Source organism: Acipenser ruthenus, chromosome 4 (assembly GCF_902713425.1).
Source record: "Acipenser ruthenus chromosome 4, fAciRut3.2 maternal haplotype, whole genome shotgun sequence".
Classification (NCBI taxonomy): domain Eukaryota; kingdom Metazoa; phylum Chordata; class Actinopteri; order Acipenseriformes; family Acipenseridae; genus Acipenser; species Acipenser ruthenus.
Genome location: NC_081192.1, coordinates 70955455 through 70979340, shown reverse-complemented (window position 1 = coordinate 70979340; position 23886 = coordinate 70955455). Strand labels below are relative to the sequence as shown.

Below are 23886 nucleotides of genomic sequence, written 5' to 3'. Positions count from 1 at the left end.
ACCACTCTCTAATCCATGCTCATGCATTTCCTTGAATCCCTACTGCGTTCAGTTTGAGAATTAATCTTTTATGCGGGACTTTGTCAAAAGCTTTCTGGAAATCTAAATAAACCATGCCGTATGCTTTGCAATTATCCATTGTCAATGTTGCATCCTCAAAAAAGTCAAGCAGGTTACTTAGAAACGATCTCCCTTTCCTAAAACCATGCTGACTATCTCCCAGGATATTGTTACCATATAGGTAATTTTCCATTTTGGATCTTATTATAGTTTCCATAAGTTTACATATAATAGAAGTCAGGCTTATTGGTCTGTAACTGGTTCGGTTTTGTCTCCCTTTTTGTGGATCGGTATTACGTTTGCAATTTTCCAGTTTCTCGGTACAACCCCTGTGTCAAGAGACTGTTGCATGATCTTGGTTAGCGGTTTGTAAATAACTTCTTTCATTTCTTTGAGTACTATTGGGAGGATCTCATCCGGCCCAGGGGATTTGTTTATTTTAAGAGCTCCTAGTCCCTTTAACACTTCTACCTCTGTTATGCTATATTTATTTAAAACTGGATAGGAACAGGTCAACATGTGGGGCATGTTGTCCGTGTCCTCCCATGATCATTTTGACTGAAACTCCTGGGGTAGAACCAATCTTTTGGCCAGGGGTCTAGGCCCCCCAAAGCTCTGGGGTTGTACACGCTCCCAGATGCATTCGAAGCCATTTTTGACAACTTTCAGAAGCAGATATGCATGACTTTGTAGAAAAGGAATTCAGAAATGACTTCACTTACAACTTGTCATTTTACCGGATGGATCAACCTGATAAATCACATGAGGTTAGTTAAGTTTTTTTCTGATACAAGTTTCAAGGACTTTAAAGACCTAAGGACCATTTTGACAATTTTCAAAAACCTAATTTAAGGAGTTTTCAATGTTGACAACTAATAACAAACTGTAAAAATAAAGATTTTCCCTTAACAGTTTATTTAACTGTAGAATAACAAAAATCTAAATTATTCTCATTTTTTCGTGTATAGATAAGCTCTGGGCCAGTAAACATTCTTATTCAGTAACACCAAGTCAGTTTTGGTACCTATAGGTGAGTGTTTCGTACTAAAAGCATTACAAGTCTTTTAATGAAGGTCAGAAACAATAGTCCAATAATTTTATGTCTCAATCATAGGCACCTAACTTTGTTAAAAAGAGGGGGCAAACTGACTACTCAAACAAATGCACAGACTTTTTTTTTTTGATGAATAAAACAATTTCAACAGTATATATTTAACAGTATAAACTTTGTTGCAGGAAGGGCCAGTCAAGAGTTGTTTCTCATTTTATACCATTAAAATTGTCTTATTCCTCTAAGAAATGGAGTCTTTGCCTTTGTGCTTGCTTCTAAATATGGTCTATTGAGTTAGAGGGCAAAGTTTGCCCATAATAAAATAACTTAACAATAACGTAACTGCTGCTACTGCAACCAAGTAATTTTTTTGCTAGTTTTAAAATACTGTATTTATATTTTTACATTAAATATTGGGGCAAGTTTTGCACTTGCTTCGGATCGGGTACATTATTGACAGTGCGGAGAAAGACTAAGACTAATACAGTAATCCGTGCAGTGGGACCAGAGTACAATCGGATATGTAAAAAGTCAGATGAATGAATCCCATTTTAAAATACCATTCTACACAGCTTTAGCTGAGATTTAGCTTTTATTAGGGAGCTCCCCTAAATCTCTTGTTTAGAAAGATATAGGGTATTATTGCTTATGACAGTAGCCGTCTGCCACGTGGGTACGTGCATTCGCTGCTGAGCGACAGACAGGAGATCGAGACGGAGGTTGACGTTGATATGTCCCGCAGGTGAACAGGATTTATTTACATATCAACACACTGAACAGCTTAAGTGACACTACCAGCAATGGCAGCGCACATACAACAGTGTACGAAAACTTTGGTAGGATGTAATATCTGAACCAATCTTCTCTGTTCTATAATAAACTAATGTTGCTGAAGAGGTTGATTATGGTGGATAAACAGTTAGGGCGAATATGTGACAGGCAGATACGTGACGCATTACTGTATAAGCAAAAATATTTCAATTATCTTACGATTTCAGGTATGTGCCTTTAAAGTAAGATGACACTGGCTGCAGAAGAAGGACTGCGACTTTTTGTTTTTTATACACAAGTTAGCAAATTATTATTATTATTATTTATTTATTAGCAGACGCCCTTATCCAGGGCGACTTACAATTGTTACAAGATATCACATTATTTTTACATACAATTACCCATTTATACAGTTAGGTTTTTTTTTACTGGAGTAATCGGGGATTGAACCCACGACCCTCCGGTCAAGAGTCCAGGGCCCTGAGCCCTAACCACTACTCCACACTGCTGCCCTTAAATTCCTAATTAAATTTCAATAAAAGAACGACAAGTTTTTAATGAAAAAGAAAATTCTAGCCTACTTCACTAAAGTAAAAACGGGCTTGTGTTATTTTGAAATACCACTGCTTAAGATTATCACTAGTGCTTAATAACAGTAACAACATTTTGGTGCTGAACTTAAACCGCTCATGACCCCATAGCAACATGAACCTACTAACTTCCTTTTTTAAAAAAAATAAATAAATAAATAAAGTGTCTCGTTCTCTCTTGCCTTTTTTCAATGCATATGATGTAATTAATAGAGAATTAAAACAAAACTAAACTTACAACTGCCTAGATTATATTTAATTAATCATTTTTTGTAATCTCCGCAAACTGCCCAGCATCTTCTGTTGCAATCACACCGCTGCAAATGTTAGCTGTTGCAAACAGTGCAGTGCGGACTACGGGTCAAACCAGTGTTCGTGTAGGGTGCGTTTTATTGTGCTTTTTTATTATCAATGTTGGACTTCTGGCTTTTTCTGAATGACTTTGAACCACTTAAAGGCAAAATCATAACAAAACGCAGAATAGCGTGTATACATTGAGCAAACAAATAGCTTGCTTCCCCTGTGTCCTATAGGTTAGGCACCAATGGTCTCAGTCAAGTTACAGTTCAACAGGGGGGGGGGGCTCTAAAAGGTCACCACAATTAAGTGCGTGCAAAAAATGCTTTACAGTTAAAATGTAACAGAAATGGTCACATGGATTAGTGATAAAAGCCCATGCCTGACTGTGTCCTCGCAAGCTTGAATCTATGTTGCTGGTTGACCAAAAAAACTGCATTTTTTAATAAATAAATAGTTAAACTGTGTTGTTTCTTTCTGTGGCTAATAAATTAGCTGTATATATGTATGATAAGCAAAATTACACAACACCCTACACTTCGGCCTTGACTTAAGTTTGGTGGCCTTGGTGCCCTCAACGAATGTATTGAACTGAAGCCCATTTAAGCATTTCCCTTGTTGTTGCCAATTTAGAGCCCTGTGTACCTAATATAAATATCGAGTAACAATACAGCAAATAATTTCAATATTAAAATTAGGTTAAACATCTAACTTAGAAATGATATAACAATATTTAAAAGGAAACAGGTCAAGCCTAATTCCTCATCATACCTTCCAAAAACATTCCATCTGTAACAACCTACTTGCTCGATTTCCATCCCTACAATCCTTTTTTCTAAAGAAGCACACATTTAACTGTCAGATGATAACAAATGTTTCTACACAACTATAATAAATATAGAAATACCTGACTGCCATGCTTCTCTTGGCCAGGGTTCATCTTTCAGTGGACACAGTTTGCTTGTGGTTTGGCTCTTGTACTCCTCTGGAACCAGTTTTCTGAGAAACTCACTGTTTTCTTCTGAAAGATGTTCATCCCACCAAGTACTACTCTTAACACTTCTGACAAAAAGTACACATGGTGCCCTGTTTAAAATAAACAAGTAAATAAATTATTGATACTGCACATTTCATTTTTTTTTGTGAGAGTCATGTGTACTGTTAGGTTAACCTAAGAGAGACATAAGAATTAGTTATTTGGGGTTATTCCATGTGGAAACAGCATGCCAGAGTACACTTTTTTGTCTCCAACTCAGATTTTGCCAAACATGGGTGTGTTAAATGTATATCAAGAACACAAATTATTAAATAAAATAATGTGCATATGAACTTAAATCAAAATTGAAGAGATTTTTTGAGGTGAAATTCAGGTCATAACTTTGGGGGGATTGTACAATATTTTTGAGTGCTGAAATTAGAATAATGTTTGAAAAGTGCCTTCAAATCAGCCTACAAATAACTAACAAATAATTATTGCAATTTTGTCCAAAACTGTGTGACCTCATATCTCAGAAAATAAAGGTCACCGGGGCAAGAGTAGTAATGGATCAGCTTCTATATAATACTGCTTAAGTGAAAAACCTTCTTCTTTAACATAGATCCTACTTGTCTTACAAGTACAGAGAAACTAAAGCTTTATTGAAGGAAATGTGGCCGACCGTGTCATATGCCCCTTTGGACAAAAAGAATGGGAAGAGGGCTAGTGAGAGAAAAAGATCAAGGCTGGCACAGGTGTTCAAAGTTGCTAAAGTTGTCAAGCACGGCACAAAACAGCTCTTACAATATAATAAATAAACAAACATTGTTTTAGGGCAAACGAGACCCCTAAGGCAAGACTAAGTAACACCCCCATTTTAAGTACTGTTTGTCAATATTGTACTTCGTATTGGGGTGCATTAAGGTTGAACTGATTAAAAATTAGTCTATTACTATTAATTCATATGCAGCCTAATCTGCCAGAGTATGAATGTGTAATTTACTTTCTCACACGAATCTGTCAACAAGGACATGAGACAAATACATGCCGTACAACAAACTCGACAATTTCAAAATAACCTTGAATTTATCAACAATTAATAAATATTTCAAACCTCTCTGGTGCTGTCGATTTACCAAGGATATGGCTCCCTCTAATCATTGAGCCTCCCAACCTGAAGAGTCTGCAGCTCCAGGCTGCCATCCTGATTTACCTGAATTGCGTATAGATACAGAGGTTTTATTTATTTATTTATTTATTTTATTGTACTTATTTACATAAGCCCTTCTACTGTGGGTGCACACTACAGAGCCCACGTTTGTCCTACAGTAGAAATGTAACCGGGATTACTTCCGGGTCCGTCTAAGAAATGTGTCCCCGCAGCTTTTTGAAAATCGGTCCGGGGCGCGTCATTTTTTTCCCTACCCGTATTCTTGAACAGACAAGCCGCAATGAAGCTGTGGGTGTGGTTTCAACTGAGAGACTGTTGTGATTGGATACAAACTGTGACGCGACGGTTGCAGTGATAGGCGCGGAATTTTGAAGCAGGGAGGGAGAGGAATGCGAGAGACAGCATTAATAAAAACAGTTCATTTTTACAACATAATCTAATAAGTTAGATTGTTATGGTGACTGTATTATTAATTTTCTTTTATAATGGTCTGATAGATAGATGTCATATATTGTAGCGTTGTTGGGTTCTTCTGGGACAGAAATGAGACTGAAGCCGTGAGTAATGAAGGCTCAAAGCATTTATTTTTGTACAATAATCAATTTAATAAAATGATAAAGTGGTGGAAGGGAACTGGGAGTCGAAAATGAAATAAAATTATTACAAGTAGTTTTTGTTTTCCTTTATACTTCCTCTATTTCTCTCGCTATCTATCCACGCACACCTTTCTCTCACTCTTGTCTTCACTCACTCGGTATTTTCCACGCACCCCCAATATCCCTTCGCTCCCTCAGTCCTAAGTCCTTCACGCCAAACTTGCACCGCAATTCCCCCACACACACACATCCACACAACATGCAGCCCCTGCACGCATACACAGCCAATGCAACTCCCTGCACGCACACACACCCTCTACTGTTTTCGATATTATACAATATTCTTTCTCAAGACAATATTTTAGGACACACATTGCGTAAATATCAATCGGGCTTTGTTACTTAAGACGTTTATCATTTAAATTAAAAATTTCTTTTAACACAACACAACTGATGGTCTCCAAGTACAGCTCTGGCTTGGCTTGTGTGCCAATTGTGTGTTTACAGTTGTGCCAATTCGCTTGGCGCTGGCCAAGGTTGCCTCAATGGTTTCTTGAAACTTGGCTTGTGTTTTTGATATCTCCACTTTAAATGGCAAAGCACTTTTGATAACTTGGCGTTTTTTCAGATTTCCAATGTGTTTTTGTTTCAGATATCACTTCTTTTTTCACTTAATGGATAATAACACACGCATTAAGGGAATAGCAAAATTGTTCAACCTATTATTGAGGCAATGTATTGCCGTTTGGATAGGGTAAATGTAAATAGTAGCCTAGTCTTTTGAAAGGGTTAAGATCTGAATCTGTTGGAGTGAAAGTATGACTATTTAGGGTTTACATATAATGAAATAAAATTAGATAGATAGATAGATAGATAGATAGATAGATAGATAGATAGATAGATAGATAGATAGATAGATAGATAGATAGATAGATAAATAGACAGAGTGCATATAGAAAGTCTACACCCCATTTCAAAATGTTCACCTTTTCTTGCCTTATAGCCTGGAATTAAAATGTATTAAAATATATATTTTTTCATTTATCTACACATCCTAACCCCCCCCCCCCCATTCACCCGACTTTGTAGTATATTGTAGTCTAAACCAAGCTTGTAAACCAAGCAATGATACTTGCAATCTCAGCAAGATCATTTCAACCGATACAGTATGTTGAAGGAAACTGTCAACGACGCATAGAAGTTTCAATATCTCAATTAAAATCTGCGGCAGGATAGTTTACTCTTTCTCAAAGTAGTTATGTTTAAGTTATTTACAGTATTCAATCTTTTTTTTTTTTAGGTAAGTGAATAAATATTTTTTTGTACAAACTCCACGTGTAATAGTCATTAATTGGAAGCTTACTTAACATCAAATAACAAATGTTTTTGGCGTAAACTACATTTTAATGGTGTTGCTCTACACTATTTTATTTATCCCGTGCCAAAAATAAACCACTCATCTCTGCTCTTAACTAAGCCGGTATTGGTAAATATATTTGTATTTTAAGCAATATAACGGATCATTATCTAATTGTGTTTACACCAGCTGAAGAATGTACTTTATTTATTTTACACGATACCATTTTTCTAACAAACTGCTGCAGCAAATTATAGATCTTAATAATAGAATAATTCATACTGTGGTATATATTGTGCAACTTTAGGGTTCTTTTAAAGTTTTTAAAAGTCATAAAATTGCTATGCCTTTTTTCAGCTTTTTGGTGTAGTAAAATATGAAATGCGAAAGTTCAAATCATTGTGTGAAAGTGTTTGACAGCGCCTGGATACACAATCATTACACAACAGAAGCACATCGGCTCAGTGTGCAGTGCAGGACTTTTTCTTTTTAATGTGGTGGGAACGCAGGGCTAGTTGTTTTAAAATATTTTATATATACTGTATATTAAAAAAAAGTTCCCCCTTCATCATGGCCCCCCTTCGGGGCGTTGGGCCCCCTTCGAGGCGTTGGGCCTGGGGAAATTTCCCCGTCTTCCCCATCCTCTCGGTGGGTCTGTAATAGCAATCCTAAATTAGCTCAGGTGTAACCAATCGCCTTCAGAATCACACACCAAGTTAAGTGGCCTCCACCTGTGTTAGATTGTAGTGATTCACATGATTTCAGGATAAATTCAGCAGTTCCTGTAGGTTCCCTCTGCTGGGTAGTGCATTTCAAAGCATAGACTCAACCATGAGCACCAAGGCGCTTACAAAAGAACTCCGTGACAAAGTTGTTGAAAGGCACAGATCAGGGGATGGGTATAAACAAATATCAAAGGCCTTGAATATCCCTTGGAGCACGGTCAAGACGATTATTAAGAAGTAGGTGTATGGCACCACCAAGACCCTGCCTAGATCAGGCCGTCCCTCCAGACTGGATGACCGAGCAAGAAGGAGACTGATCAGGGAGGCTACCAAGAGACCAATGGCAACTTTGCAAGAGCTACAGGCTTTTATGGCCAAGACTGGTCAAAGTGTGCATGTGACAACAATATCCCAAGCATTCCACAAATCTGGCCTGTATGGTAGGGTGGCAAGAAGGAAGCCATTACTCAAGAAAGCCCACCTTGATAACATATTTTAATTCCAGGCTATAAGGCAACAACAGGTTAGAAGTATGCAAAAAAACACTCAGGAGATTCTGTAGCCATGTGGCAAAAAGTTTTGTGGTCTGACGAAACAAAAAATTGAACTTTTTGGCCTAAATGCAAAGCGTTATGTTTGGCGCAAACCCAACACAGCGCATCACCCAAAGAACACCATCCCTACTGTGAAGCATGGTGGTGGCGTCATCATGTTATGGGGATGTTTCTCATCGGCAGGGACTGGGGCACTTGTCAGGATAGAAGGGAAAATGAATGGAGCAAAGTACAGAGATGTCCTTGAGGAAAACCTGCTGCCCTCTGCAAGAAAGCTGAAACTGGGACGGAAGTTCACCTTTCAGCATGACAATGACCCAAAGCACACAGCCAAAGCTACACTGGAGTGGCTAAGGAACAAAAAGGTAAATGTCCTTGAGTGGCCCAGTCAGAGCCCTGACCTAAATCCAATCGAAAATTTGTGGCATGACTTGAAGATTGCTGTCCATCAACGCTCCCCAAGGAACTTGACAGAGCTTTAACAGTTTTGTAAAGAAGAATGGTCAAATATTGCCAAATCTAGGTGTGCAAAGTTGTTAATTGCTGCCAAAGGTGCTTCCACCAAGTATTAACTCAGGGGGGTGGAGACTTATCCCAATTATGATCTTTCAGTTTTGTATTTTTTTCTCAATAAAAACTTTTTTCTCCTTAACAGTGTGGAGTATGGTGTGTTGATAAGTGGAAAAAATCCTCATTTAAACTCTGAGGCACTGACACAACAAAATGTGAAAAAAGTTCAAGGAGGTGTAGACTTTCTATAGGCACTGTGTGTGTATATATATATGTGTGTGTGTGTATATATATATATATATATATATATATATATATATATATATATATATATATATATATATATGTATGATATATTTTAGGCGTCTATCAATTGGTAGACCTAGAACAATCACCAAAATTCTGTAGTACATTTTCACAGCACACAGGATTTGGTACATATGGGAATTGTTTTTTTTAATTTATTATTATTATTATTATTATTATTATTATTATTATTATTATTATTATTATTATTATTATTATTATTATTAGTATTATCGTAGCGTGGGGAGCAGCACTGAGTTGGGAGCAGCCGCAGTTAGCAGACATGTGCAATGCATGAGGAATTCTGGGGTTCTAGGGGGGAACTGTTGGGTTTGGGGGTGATTAGCTCATATGGGATTAATCACCGTTAGGGGCAGGACTGGGGTCTACGTGTATAATGATTTGTAATTTGGCACTGTTTTTCATGAGGGTGTTTGTGTTGGTTAGGGTCGAGTGTTTTGTGCGCTGTCTTTTCAAGTTTGTTGCGGGCGGCTTACTGTTTGAGCAGCCTTAATAAATCACCTCAGGGGCCTTAAACACAACTCCTGGCTTCCTGTGTGTTATTTCTAGTACACAAAATATTATTATTATTTTTTTTTCTTAGCAGACACCCTTATCCAGGACGACTTAAAATTGTTACAAGATATCACATTATTTTTACATACAATTACCTATTTATAGAGCTGGGTTTTACTGGAGCAATCTAGGTAAAGTACCTTGCTCAAGGGTACAGCAGCAGCAGTGTCCCCCACCTGGGATTGAACCCACGACCCTCCGGTCAAGAGTCCAAAGCCCTAACCACTACTCCACACTGCTATTATTATTATTATTATTATTATTATTATTATTATTATTATTATTATTATTATTATTATAATAATAATAATAGATATTTGGCAGGTGTGAGGTCCGATAATATTATCTATGTGTATATAGCAAAAACACACTGGCCTACAAGCAAGATGGCAGCCAATTAGATTGAGAGGAAAGAGTGGAAAAAATGATAAAATCTTAATGTTATATAAACCATTAATGTGCCAGTAAATGCTTTGCAACCCTGTGCTTGCACTCTAATGTAAATGCATTGCATCCCTGTGCTTGCACTCTAATGTAAATGCATTGCATCCCTATGCTTGCACTCTAATGTAAATGCATTGCATCCCTATGCTTGCACTCTAATGTAAATGCATTGCATCCCTATGCTTGCACTCTAATGTAAATGCATTGCATCCCTATGCTTGCACTCTAATGTAAATGCATTGCATCCCTGTGCTTGCACTCTAATGTAAATGCATTGCATCCCTATGCTTGCACTCTAATGTAAATGCATTGCATCCCTGTGCTTGCACTCTAATGTAAATGCATTGCATCCCTATGCTTGCACTCTAATGTAAATGCATTGCATCCCTATGCTTGCACTCTAATGTAAATGCATTGCATCCCTATGCTTGCACTCTAATGTAAATGCATTGCATCCCTGTGCTTGCACTCTAATGTAAATGCATTGCATCCCTGTGCTTGCACTCTAATGTAAATGCATTGCACCCTGTGCTTGCACTCTAATGTAAATGCATTGCATCCCTATGCTTGCACTCTAATGTTTTATAGAAGAAGAAACAATACAGCCCACAGCACTTTAACACCACTTCAGCTGTTTCCCATAGGGAAGGTTTTAATATAGGCTAGTATTTTGCTTTGGAATTAAACATGTGAAATTGTGGTTGACTTTAGATGTTTATGGGTCTGAGCTAAATTCTAACGGCTGGTTCCATGTGACCTTCAGCTGATGAGGTGAGGTAATTAGGTACCAGCTGCTGAATCTTAAACTTCATAAAAAATAAGCAAGCTACCACAACTTATGAATAATGTATGGTTTTAAATTTATGCATTTTTTATTTTCTGTAGTTTCTCTTTTTTTGTTTTCGTCATTATAGAATATAGGTTACTCCAGACAAGCGCAAAGCAAACTTGGACCCGCCTGTCAATCATGGCGTTGATACAAAGAGGTTGAGTGAGGGTGTGTTGCTTGGACCTCTTTGATTGGTTGAGGGCCGGGTCTTGGGGGGAGGGCGGTCGATCCCATAAAAGTAACGCTCTCCTATTCCTTTGGTTAGTCCTTGTAAATTATATAACACAGATGAAGCTCTGGCAGGAGGAGTGGAATACCCCAGAGACAGAACAGATACGGATTGAGAAAACGAAAGAAAGAAGGTTGCCTGTTCCTCACAGCAGTAGGAGGCAGTGAAGAAAGAAAGCCAGCAGCGGAGATGGCTGAAGTCAACAGCTGGGAGAGTAGTTTCTATGTACCCCAAACTGGTGACTGATGACTGATGTGGGTGTGGTCAGACCAGGAAGTAAACACTCAGGATGCAGTGATTGCGGGGTGTAATGTCAGCTGCTGGGCTCACAGTTGTTTAAACAAAAGAAAACACTTTTAAACAAAACACAAAAGAAACAGTGCAATCGCCGAAATAAACAAAACAAACTAACAAGTAAATAGCAATTGGTATGTAGTTTTACGCACTCTCTCCCTCTCACCACTCACCACTCTCCACCCGTTCCCCTTAAATACACACTTACCCCCGGAGCTCCCAACCGCACGTGAACAATTAAACAATAAACAGACACTATAACACAACACACACATGGATTTTCATTCATTCTTACAGAGATCAATTAACATACATTCATTCTTAATCTCCCAAACATTAACAAACTCTTTCTAGAGCAGCAATATCCTTTTTGTAGCAAGATGACCAGAACTGAACACAATATTCTAGATAAGGTGTTACTAATACATTATAAAGTTTTAACATTATTTACCTTGATTTAAATTCAACACTTTTCACTATATATCTGAGCATCTTGTTGGCCTTTTTTATAGCTTCCCCACATTGTCTAGATGAAGACATTACACATTTCTCTATTAAATGTCATTTGCCATGTGTCTGCCCAGTTCTGAAACCTGTCTTGATCATTTTGAATGACCTTTGCTGCTTCAACAGTGTTTACCACTCCTCCTATTTTTGTGTCGTCTGCAACTTTAACAAGTTTGCATATTATACCAGAATCTAAGTCATTAATGTAGATTAGGTGAGTGGTAAATATATACTTAAGGGTTAGACATGATTCTGACAGCTCTATTGAAGGGTGTTTGAACTTCTGAGTTTTCAAAATTCACCAGGATTGAATGACTCATAGAAAAAGTTGATTTTCCCTAATCCAAATCAGTTGGGACCGGACTCTTTTCAGATTAATCACTTGTTTGTAGTATTTAATGTAATCTTTACTATAGGTACATACCTTCAGAATGATGATATTTTTTACAGCTGCTATCAGCATACATTTCACTATGATAGCATAGTTCAGATTATAGGTCAATTCAGATTACTGGGGTTTGGATTATTATTACAATTGCAATCTAAATAACAAGGAGAATACATTGTTCAGAATAACTCTGATGTCATACCCATGTCAAGTTGCTCTTTTAAGATGATGATCTGGATTGATGTAATGTAATACTACATTTCAATTAACAGAAACTGTCAGATTTCATATTGCTTATTGAACATCAAATAAATAACTTTCTACATATATTAGAAATGTCAATTAGATTTCCAAGAAAATCTACATTATTTTTGCCTGGTGATCTTCATTAGAATTGACTTCCTCTGAAAAATGTTTTTAATCATTTGCCAACTCTCTTAACACAACGTATAGCAGAATTAATTAGACTCAACAATATCACAGTATATCACTTTCCTTTCTCTAGATTGGCATTATTTTGTTACACCAAAAGTAGATCGCACTAGCTATCAAAGAAGTAAGTTATCCTCTGTTATTGTCTGGTGTAAAACCAATGATCTTATCTTGCCATAATTGTGTGTAGGCACATAGTTAGGTACACACTTGGTTGCTATTGATTTTCAAACAGAAGTTCAGATTCCATAATGAAGACTGATTATGGTAATGGTTGCAGATACCAGAGGAATTCTTTCTAGTTTTACATTTTGGGGGAATTAATCCAAGCCACATATAAATTACTTACAAATACATTTTATGCAAGTTGGAATCACCGAAGATTTGGAATTTCTGAACATCACCAGTGTTTACATTTAATTTAGTCTTCAATAGTAAAGGCAAGTCATAGCCAGAGAAAGAGTTTGACAGGCTAGCAAAGACCAGCAACTTTACAATGTATAAGGCTTTTGATAGAGAGAAAATATTTGTAATTTCAAGTACATGGCCATGGTACAGATAAAAATGGAACAAATTAGATTTCTCCCAAAATGAATAATCCATAAAACATGTTCAGAAATGAAAGCCAAGATTTTGTAACAGTAAAATGTCAAGCATACTGTAATGGACTGTCACTTTTAAAACCCAGGAAGCTTTCAGTCAATGAAACACCAAATTCATGTATCATGATACTGCACTGCAACCTTTTAGGCAAATCAATAGATTTTGGTGTGCTCAGATCTATCAACTTTTGTCATTCCTTCACAATCCTTGTGGACTGCTGCAGTCCAACTGACATGCAGCAGCAAGACAGATACACTAATGTTACACATTCTGTATATTAGCAAGAATGTATCCAAGGTTTCAGAATGGATTTTTAAAAACCTGATGAAGCTGTTTAATGTTACCCCTTACAAAACGCTGCTATTGGCAGAATTAAGGATTCAGCCGTGCATCAATGCAAAAGTAATCTGCTGCTTTAAAGACAAATATAATCGTGAATATTCTGACTAATGTCTGCAGCTGATAATATACTTTCCTCCTCATTAATATTCTAGCCTTTGAAAATTTTCCTTTGGTGCCCCTGTGGGTCTATCTCAGGAACGATGAGGGAAGAGGTATGCTATTAATTATGCATGATATCAGGTTTAATTGAAGGCCTGCTGGTGTGGACTTCAAAGAGGTGCTTCTATGAAATAAAAGCTCAGGCCTCCAAATGGAAGTGACAGGCTTTTTTGAGAAGTGACTTTGTAAATGCTTATCAAAATACATCTGTTAACATTCAGGTTTTCACATTTTTTAATGTTGCTCTTTTGGGACATGCTGTAGTTAATATAAAGCATTAGCTCAATATAAGGATCATGGGGTTTCCATGCGGGTCAATGTACATGTGAAATGGCGATGCGCGTGCACGTTTGGGAGAATTACTCGGGTAAGTCAGGTTTGTGGCCAAAAAAAACGGCCAAAGAGAGGGATAGGGTAAATCTTATTTACTGGTGTAAATAAAAACCAGTTTCGAATGGAAATCCGCATTTCACGTGTAAATGTTAATGAGCTTGTTTATCCTTAACTATAAATATTGTAAGGGATCAGGTCAGTTGTTATTGTGGATTCCAAGACGGTAGAAAGTAGTGGCAGATGGGTGATTTTATGGTTAGTAGTGGAGTAGTTCACCTTAATGCTAATGCAGGCGGCCTTTTTTATTATTGTTTTTTGCTGTGTCTGGTCTGTCATGTTGTATATATCTTGTGGGTTTACAGTTCTGTATATAACCACTTACCACGAACTGCATTATGCATTTCTTATAGTATTAAAGCAGCTGTTTGAGAATACCCTTGCTGTAAAAACTACGCTAAAGTTAAACACAAAGAGCAAGTGAGCTGCTTAACTGAATTAATTCCTGTCCTTGTTTTGATCCCAGCTACTGTATGTCCAAAGACAACGCGCGTCTGCCCTCCATGTTAATAAATATAGCTGGTGAACTGAATGTCATAAGCCAGCTCGATCGCCAAAAACAGCACATCAACATCCAAGTTGTTGATGCCCTCTCAGAACTGACCAAATAAAATTGCAAATGAACGTATTGATTGTGTTTTATTTGTTTGCATCATTAATATTTAACACAGCAGTAAATCGAACACAACTTAAAAGAAAGGAGAGCATCTCTGACAGCACGAGCCTCCTCAAATTGCTGCTGTCCAATTGATACTGGCAGCTGAGGTAACCTTCACAGTTGCCAAGTCCGTTTACAATACATTTTTAGAGTCGCGGGTTGTCATTTGCATTAACATCCATACTCTAACATGGGTTGCGCTTGTTTTGGGCTTGTTGTGAAAGGCAGTGCCGCTTTTTTTTCTCGTGAGGCTGTAACCTTCCCCGTCTGTCTCACAGGTAGCCACTGATTCCTGAACACCTAATTTTGTTGTTGACAAGAGTTTGTGCAGGCAGCAGGCAGTGGCAATTTTGGGAAGGAATTAATGCACTTCAGTCTGTTTCATCAGTATCTGCCACCTCCCTTTCAAGTGCCCACTACCCGTATTTGCCCAAGCGTGGTGTTGAATGCTTCCTCAGCAGCTGTCAGCCGTCCAGACGGGTAGGGTTTCTAAGCCAGGGTAGTATACGCAGCATCACCTGATCCTCTATGCTGTTTTGCCTGAATGCTTACATATGGTGCAGTGCAATAATTACCTGGCCGCAATGCAAATTGAATTTTGCATCCGCAATTATTTGCACTGCGCCTATACTTACATCACTCCCTAAATGTTTATTTTGAATGTCCCTTTTTTGTGATGCAAGTAATTATTTTTTCCCTTCTACTTTTGATTAGGTCCAGATAATTAATCCAAGGTGGATAGCACAATGTATTCGTGCTAATGATTTAAAGCAATTTAAAGCAATTTAAAGCAGCTCCTGACGGATCATGAATATTGATTTTCCTAGTCTGGTAATTTTGTGTGTGAACTGGGATTTGGTCAATCACATACATTTACTTTGAACCAAATGAACCAATTTGAGACTTGCATTTTCAGAATTAGTAGAGTAAGTGGGGCAATTTAGCCAGGTTTGAGTTTTATTGATCTTGACAAAGACATCCAGTTTAAATAAACTCAGGACTTTGGTGTAATGTTTTATTTAAAATTTGGCACCTGAAAGACTATTCTGGGGCATTGGTTTAACACTGTCTTGGAGGGTGAAATGATTTCCCTTGGAGGTCCACCGTCCCATATGGGCTGCCTTCTAGGTGGTATGACTTTGTTAATCGATACCCAGTGGGTGAGATCCCACAGTAATGACATAAAAGTCCAATTACACTACCTACCTATGTGAATGTGTATTTTGATCAGTGGGTAAGAAAATCGCTTGGGGACACTGAAGAAGCCAGTTCACTGTAAGACTCCACCAGTTACACAGGTTATTAAGGCAGCTGTGGACCATTATACAGGAGCTTAATCTGTGTGTCCCTGGTGTTTTTTTCCCTCTGCCTTATTCCCCAATAGCAGTTAATCCAGACCCACGCTGGAGTCCCTATTTACAAGATGTGCTATAGCATAGTCAGAGTATTATGGCTGCATCATTCCTGATGGCTGAATTGTTAATTTCTACTTCACACTGTTGCAAAGCAGCGAGTGTTCTGTTCTAATTATATTACCTGTGGTTTTGTAAAGATGATTAATCATTTCGTATTTTTTCATCTGATCTTTTTTTGTATAGATTTGTTTCCATTTGGGTTTCATCCCTTTATACTTGTTCCACTGAGAATCATATTCTCTCTTTGGCTGCCTTGCTCCTTGCTGCTGAATGCCAGTGATTGCATTAACTGCCATACAGTTGGACAGAATTGGGTTCTTTCTGCTACTATTTTAGGATTGAATTTTTTGGTTTCAATTACCTGCTTGTAAAGTAAGGTCAGAGGGGTAAATACTTTCTTTTGCAGGTACATTTTGATCAAACTTTACTTGAAAAGTACTTTTTTTCCTAGCTAACATTTATAACCTCCTCCCTTTATCCCAAGAATGTAATGGGTTTTACATTTCCAGAAACACTTACCTCCAACAAATGGAGATGCTCCTTCCAGCCCATCAATTTATACCTGAGGCTAATAAGAAATTTCATAAAAGAAATGCGCTCAGACTGCTGTGTTTTAGCTGTAAGATTCTCGACTCCACAACTATATGTGGTGAAGTGTAAGGCCAGCTGTGTAAATAAGGTTGTAAATGATGCATGCAAAAGGAAATATACCAGGTTAAGATCTGGGGCTGTTGTGTTACATTATAAGGCAGTCAATTAATCTGCCACTGCTACCACTAGTTTAAATGATCTGATTTAAAAATGATAAAAACGTCAGAAATCGTATACCGGTAGTAATTAAGTGAATAAACTGTTTTAATAAACTTTCTACTTCCAATGTGTTTTTGGTGTTTTTTGATATTTTGACCTCAGATGTATTTTCTCCTCGAGTCACACTGAAGTTCAAATATTCAGCAATCTTGTCATATTTGTAAGTGTCTGTGATAGACAATAGGCTTGACAGGAGGAGTGGTTAGAAGAGAAGAGAAGCTAGGCACCAGAACAAAGGCAGATAAACCCATTACCTGAGGAAATAATGGATAATGACTAAGAATAATTTTGAGAGTAATAGAAAGTTTGGACTTCAAGCGTCTTGCCCGATCTGACAGTGTGATTTAATATAGAACCTGTGGCGATCTAACAAACTAAAACCACTCACATTTAACCATATTACTGAGACTGTTCTTTAATGCAGAAAGTTCTGTGAGGACAAAGATCAAAATTTGTACCGTTACCAATATATTGGTAAAGAAGTGTCAAGTTTGTTAAAATACAGTGCCAGCTGTGAGCCATAAAAAAGAAAGAGTGAGCTGTGGAATGTAACAGCTGGCACAGATGACACCTGCACAAAGTGACACATTCATCATTCCCTGTTAATTTCTACTGGAGCTGAACACAAAAAATAGAAACACCCATGATATACATTACAGTAAGTCAACATGCTGTCCCTCACATGAAAGGCTAGTTTATGTTAATGGTATCCCTGAAATGTTTTTTTCAATATATAAAAGCTGCATCTCCCAGAAGTTTCAGTCACAATGAACAAGACAGCACATCAGACATATTTTGTACTCAAGACTGCACAGAGTTGCAGCAGATGTCATGAATGTTCATTATCTGAAGCAATTAAATAGGTAGCAATTATTACATAATGTTAAGGTTTAAAACAAAATTGCACTTGGAGGGAAAAAATGAAATAAAACAGTATTATGACAGGGGTTCTCTTTACATTCTTAAAATGATATAGTTCTGTATCTCTGGTACATTTTTTTTTTTTTTTTTTTTTTTTGGTCTTTTATCACAGGTTACAGAATTCCCTAAGTTTAAAGTTATGTGTTTTTGCTCCAACTGGTTGTGTTTGATGTTATATTCTCAAATGCAGTGACTTGGCAGTATGATTTCCTGACAGGAAAGCATGTATTTTTAATGCTCAAGCCCAGCAATACACCATTTCTTAGAGAGACAGTGCAACAACCAGAGAAAAACAAATCAATAAATAAAATAAACAATGCCAATAACAGTTTGAAACCAGGGATTTCCATCAATTTTAGAGGGAGTGCTGTAAACACATGACAAGAGAAATAAAATGGCTCTCCTCAGGGAGGTGCCTGCTACAAGAAAATAGGCAGTATCGACGATTTTTTTATTTATTTTTAACTAGTGACAAAATTTTACTTATTTGGCTCTACATATTGCATAGCCAAACTTGTGTTTGATTTTCATCTTAGCGCCCAGGAATATAAAACATGGGAATACAGCTCAAAGTCCGGGTGAGATTGATTTATGGTTTCAAGTTTTCTATTTTGGACTAAAATTGAAATACATAGGGTTATCAAAAAATAACTGTGGTCTTGGTTACTTTCCAGGAGCAGAACTAACTTTCTGACTCAGTGTGACCCACAGCCCCACTACTGAGGTCCCAAAATTGAGCTGTCTATCCTTGAGCTCCGAGGTGGGAGAGGTGTGTGTCTGAGGTGGGAGATGGGTGGGTATATATATATTTATGCTGTATGTCATAATTGATTTCCTTCTAGCGGCTGATAAGATAATAATACTGATATCAGCATAAGACACATATTAACCTCTCTACGTAGTAGCTTGCTCTTTATTTAAATAGTGAGACATTTGTTTTAGAACTGTATGATTTATGGTTTATGTCCACTCTTGCCTTGCCTTTCCAGTTTAATGGCCTGAGATGGTAGTTTATTACAATAGTTCATTTTATAGTCTACTCCTCAGGATTCTACTCCACTCCACACAGCTGCAACACTGTATGTGTAATTAATTCATATGATATATTTACTATACCTTCCTCATAATTCTGCTGCTTATTGGAAGCATCTTATTTTACATCAACACAAAAAAGGACAATGAACTAAAAACAGTGTCTTTTTATTTTAAACATGCAAAATACAGTCCATGCACCTGCTTTTTTTTCTGAAAAAAAAACCCAAAAACATTCATTTGGAGCAGATGGTACTAATACAGATAGCTATCAACTTTCAATAGTTCATCCAAAATGCTTTACAGTGTAAGAATATTAAGAAATTTAGCAAAATCTCAACAAACCTGTATAAAAACTGATACAGATAACTTGTATTTTAATTATTTTCAAGGCGACATGCTCTTATGTAAAGAAGTCATTTTTTTTCCCTGTAAAAATGTTAATCACCAATACAACTGCTTAACAGATGCAAGCCTTAAGGCTACACATGCAAAAAAATGATTTAGTTAAAAATTACCAAAACGTGCTATTTTTATTCTCTGAGCTATGTAAAAGTGTGCTGAGATGTTAGGGTGCGAGTGTCCTAGAAGACTCGTAATCAGACAGACATTTTGGTTTGATTCCTTTCCCATTGTAATAGTCCACCACTTGGTTCGGAACCTCTGCTAAAACACTTTTTGCTAGTGCAGCAGGAGATGCCTAAAAAAGAAAAAAAGGATAAAATTAATGTTGCCTTAAACTTATTTTTATGATATGCTTATCTAAATCCCATAAACATATTTCAAAATACACAAGAAGTACAGTAATTTCTGACAAAGGAAATCAAAAATCCAATGCAAACATCCCCACGTGTTAATTGTGTTGAGTTGCTTTTTTGTGATGTGGGCTAAACTGACACCACCTTGTAAACCGTAATGGATTTAAATAAATGAAATGTCTAGAGCACTGCTGACTGTACAACCTAGTCCCTTTCAATTGCATCTTTAAAACATTGCATTTCTGTGCTATTAGAAAATGGAAATTAAACACAACTTGAGACAGCCAGCCAGGTAACAAGTAAGCCCAGCTCACACAACATTAAGATGGAAATCAGCAGGGGCCTAGGTTCACTTGTCACTTCAGTCACATATTGGTTGCTTACAGATATACAATTTAAATACACAGCTATGAGCCTATCCCAGCTACCATTAATTGCACAATCTAGACATCTGGACGACTAACAATGTAGACAAAAAATGATCAAGTGCAAAAAGGAAAAGCCCCTGAATCATGTTTCTAAGAGTGCTTGTAGATTACAAAATCACTCCATAACTCTCACCAGCTGTCCACGTCTATTTGCCGTACAGGTCTCAAATGTGCAGATTTGAAAGAAGCATGCTATGGCAAACATGTCATTTCATTTAAAGAAACATATCTCGTAATATGTTAGGTTAAAAGGCAGATCTGTTTGCAAGCTTTACTTTCAAGTTGTCTTGCACTTCCTCGATTTTGCAAAAATTCCCCCACCCCATCCAATGCAATAAGGTGAAACCGTGACAGACTACCTGAGAGTAAGGGGAGCCAACTGAGGATCTGAATCTAGTAAACTCTTGCTATAACATATACTTTTTTTCAATATTGCACACTGTTAGTTACAAACACTTAAAAAGCATTACTCAGAAAACAATTATGGCAGCTGACTGTAACTAGAAATAAAGCAAATTCAATCTGAAGCAGCATACCTGATAAAATGGATTTATAGGAAAAAAGAAAAAGAAAAAACAACTTTGTACTGGGAGCAGCGCGTAGGTGTTTTGGTTTTGATATTATGAAGCAGGACAGTCCAATTTTTGAATGATGAATTCAAAATGTTGAATAGATTAAATATAGACAAGCCTTTTTTTCCCTGTTATTAAAAAAAAAAAAAAAAAACTCTGCTAGTCAAATATAAACAATCATGACAAATGGAATATTAGTACTCCTCAAATATCACTTTTATATAATGACACCTGAAGGGGCATCTGTGGGTACCCCAACAGTCACTGCATGCAAATTGTCTCGTTGTCAAGCAGAATATGTCAGATTAACCTCTTTGGGACTGTGACAGTGTAGGTGAAATCCCTGCACTGAAAAGCAGGGGGAACAGGAGAAACCTGTCCATCCAGCGGGCTCTGGCAACTGCGGGGTTAACGTTCCGTAGGGGTCTGGTGGAGCCCTGGTAGAGCCCAGGTAATCAGGTAAGGGCGGAGCCAAGGTGTACAAAAGGGGCAGCCTCTCCACGGGTCAGGACAGTGTTCCTGGGACCGGGGAAGCGAGACCAACACATGTTTGCGGTGCCATGAGACACTCCTGCTGTATCTCCTGCTGAGTAACAAGGTAACTCTGCTTCAGAAGACCAAGAGCAATACCCAGGCAGCTGCAGGGATACGGTGTGCTGCAAACAAACTGCAAGACTGTCTAACCATACGCTTCTCAACGTGTGCTGGCTTCCCCCTCCCGGGGCTTGTGTATATAGCTTTGTAAATATTTTGTATATTTAAAGAGGCAGTACCCATTTATTTTTGCAACTACTTTTTGTGGCTTCTGTGTAAATAAACTTAATTTCATTTTTATTTCAAACCCTGGACTCTCTGTGTGTCATGTTGAGGCTTTCCACAGGGATTCATTAGAATGTCTTTTGGAACAATATCCTTCCCCTTACAGAAACATTTGAGCATATTTGGGCATATTACCTTGACGAGACCCCATCAGACCCCATTAGCAAACCCAAGCCCTTGCAACCCAATGGATTTGGAACAATTGTTGCAGAAACAGTATCACACTGGTGCTGTAACAGATTAGCATTCTGAGTGAAAATAGTGTTTGACACCCACGTACAGTAGTCAAAAACGGAAGATAGACAAAGCCAAGAGATAAATTCAATCCTTAGGCAAGTACTAAGAACAGTGGGAGATTATTTGACTTCTCTTTTGAAGAACCTAATGTTATTTTAGCTACCAGGGTGCCTAAAATTACTAGGGTATGGATGTTTTGGAAATTGTATTATTATTATTATTATTATTACTATTATTATTATTATGGTATCTCATGCAAGAGGAAGAAAAAGCAACCTGGAACAAAGGATGCAAGTCAATAAGACCCACAACAGACTTTTTAGAATACTCACAAAACGTAATATTTAGGTTGATTGATGTGCCTCTAAAAGAAAATCCTCATTAAGTGCTTGTCTACAGCTCTTTTCTGTAACATTGTACTGTACTTGAAACCTAGCTAGGCAACCTGGATTTAATGGGGAAAGCAGCTTAACTGAGCTTAGATATGAAGATGTCCTCCTTGGATATGAATACTGACAAAATCTCTAATTTACCATCAATTTCAAATTTTTCATATAAATTTTTTTTTTCAAACCAATGGTGTATATAAATAAGCACATGCTAAAACAGCATTACTATATCATGACATATTACTCTTACACAGTCACTATAGTAAACAACCTTCAGAGGGAGACACATCACATTGTTTTCTTGCAGTGATTAGGTAAAGGACAGTAATCAGCTGACTGGGGAAGTAGATTTATACCAGTAGATTACATGGTAGTTCAAAACAACACAAAACTAAAATACATTTTTCACATTCTTTAAGTTTCACATGTTCAAGCAGCTGTGTCCCCTGTTGTAGCGAATCATAATTGTTTTTCTTGGCACTGCCAACCTCACAAGGTCATTACTGAATTTAAAGGGCATATGCACTGTAGCGTCAAACTGAGTTCTTGCTCTAATATAGAAAGTAAATGGTGTGCTTTCTGATTCCAGAATAATCATGCAAGACCTTTCAACTATACTGAACCATTGAACAGATGGAGTCAACAGACGTGAAATATCACAGGGTAATGATTTTTTTTGTTTTTAACCAATGTCTACAGACAGTTGTTAACGAAGATTATTTGAGTAATCACAGAAATAAAAGATTCAATATTAGAGAAGCAGAACCACAAAAAATGTAAGCTGCTTTAATAAAAACTGCCGACCGTGGACAGGAGTTCCCAGGGGTCGGTGCACAATTCGCCGAGTGCCGCCCGGGTGGGAAGGGCTTAGGTCGGCCAGTGTGTCCTCGGGTCACCACACACCAGCGACCCCTGAAGACTGGCCAGGCACCTGCGGACCTGCCTGTAAGTTGCCCAGAGCTGTGTGGTCCACTGAAGCTATAGCTCTGAGGTGGCTGCATGGCAGGCCTGCAGAGTGAAAAGAAGCGGACGGCTGACGGCACACGTTTTGAACGACACCTGTGTCCATCTTCGTCTCTCCCGAGTTAGTGCGGGGGTGGCAGCGGTGAGCCGGGTTGAAATAAAAAAATTATTGGGCTTTCCAAATTGGGGAGACAATGAGGAAAAATAATTGGCCATTCCAAATTTTAAAAAAAAGTGTTATGCTCTTTTTCAGAGTATAATCCCAGTAAGATCCAAGCACCAGACTGGTGTTATTTCTCATGCTACCTTTTTCAGCAATAAATTTATTTTTTATACAGCAAAAACATGCAGTAATTAGTGTTGCACACATGTATGCACTGGATTATTAGAAGAGCACAGGAAAATGATCAACTAGAGCTATTTTCATCATTTGAGTGTACACTTTAAGATTGGTATGGTGACAATTAACAGGCTTTGTTCATAACAGAAAAGTTGGAAAAATAAAACTGGGATACCGCAGAAGTTTGGATCCAGTGGAAATTTAGTACTAATACGGATGTTACCACGGTACTGAAATATATTAATAATGTAAATTGGTTCATCATAGTTGTATTTGGTCAAAACATTAAGATATTCTCCCAATGGCTCAATACATTGTAGCACACTGTGGGTAGCTATAATTTCCCCTCAATGCAAAGCATTGTCATTAAAGATCATTTGATACTTT

At 37.5% G+C, this 23886-nt stretch overlaps 2 protein-coding genes across 4 annotated transcripts in view; both read right to left on the bottom strand.

Moving 5' to 3' along the window:
- mrpl3 (mitochondrial ribosomal protein L3) overlaps window positions 1-5119 on the bottom strand; it is a 75618-nt gene extending 70499 nt beyond the window's left edge. The window contains exons 1-2 of the mRNA XM_033998868.3: window positions 4860-5119; window positions 3677-3855 (exon numbers count right to left, since the gene is read on the bottom strand). Of these exons, the coding sequence (XP_033854759.1) occupies window positions 3677-3855; window positions 4860-4948 (268 nt within the window). The 5' untranslated portion in view covers window positions 4949-5119. The remainder of the gene's footprint in view (window positions 1-3676; window positions 3856-4859) is intronic.
- A 12943-nt stretch (window positions 5120-18062) lies between these two features.
- Window positions 18063-23886, bottom strand: part of LOC117399631 (copine-4-like) — a 154665-nt gene continuing 148841 nt past the window's right edge. For all 3 annotated transcript variants that reach the window (XM_033998924.3, XM_059022718.1, XM_059022719.1), the window contains one exon: window positions 18063-19693. In XM_033998924.3, coding sequence (XP_033854815.1) covers window positions 19562-19693 — 132 coding nt within the window. In that variant the 3' untranslated portion in view covers window positions 18063-19561. The remainder of the gene's footprint in view (window positions 19694-23886) is intronic.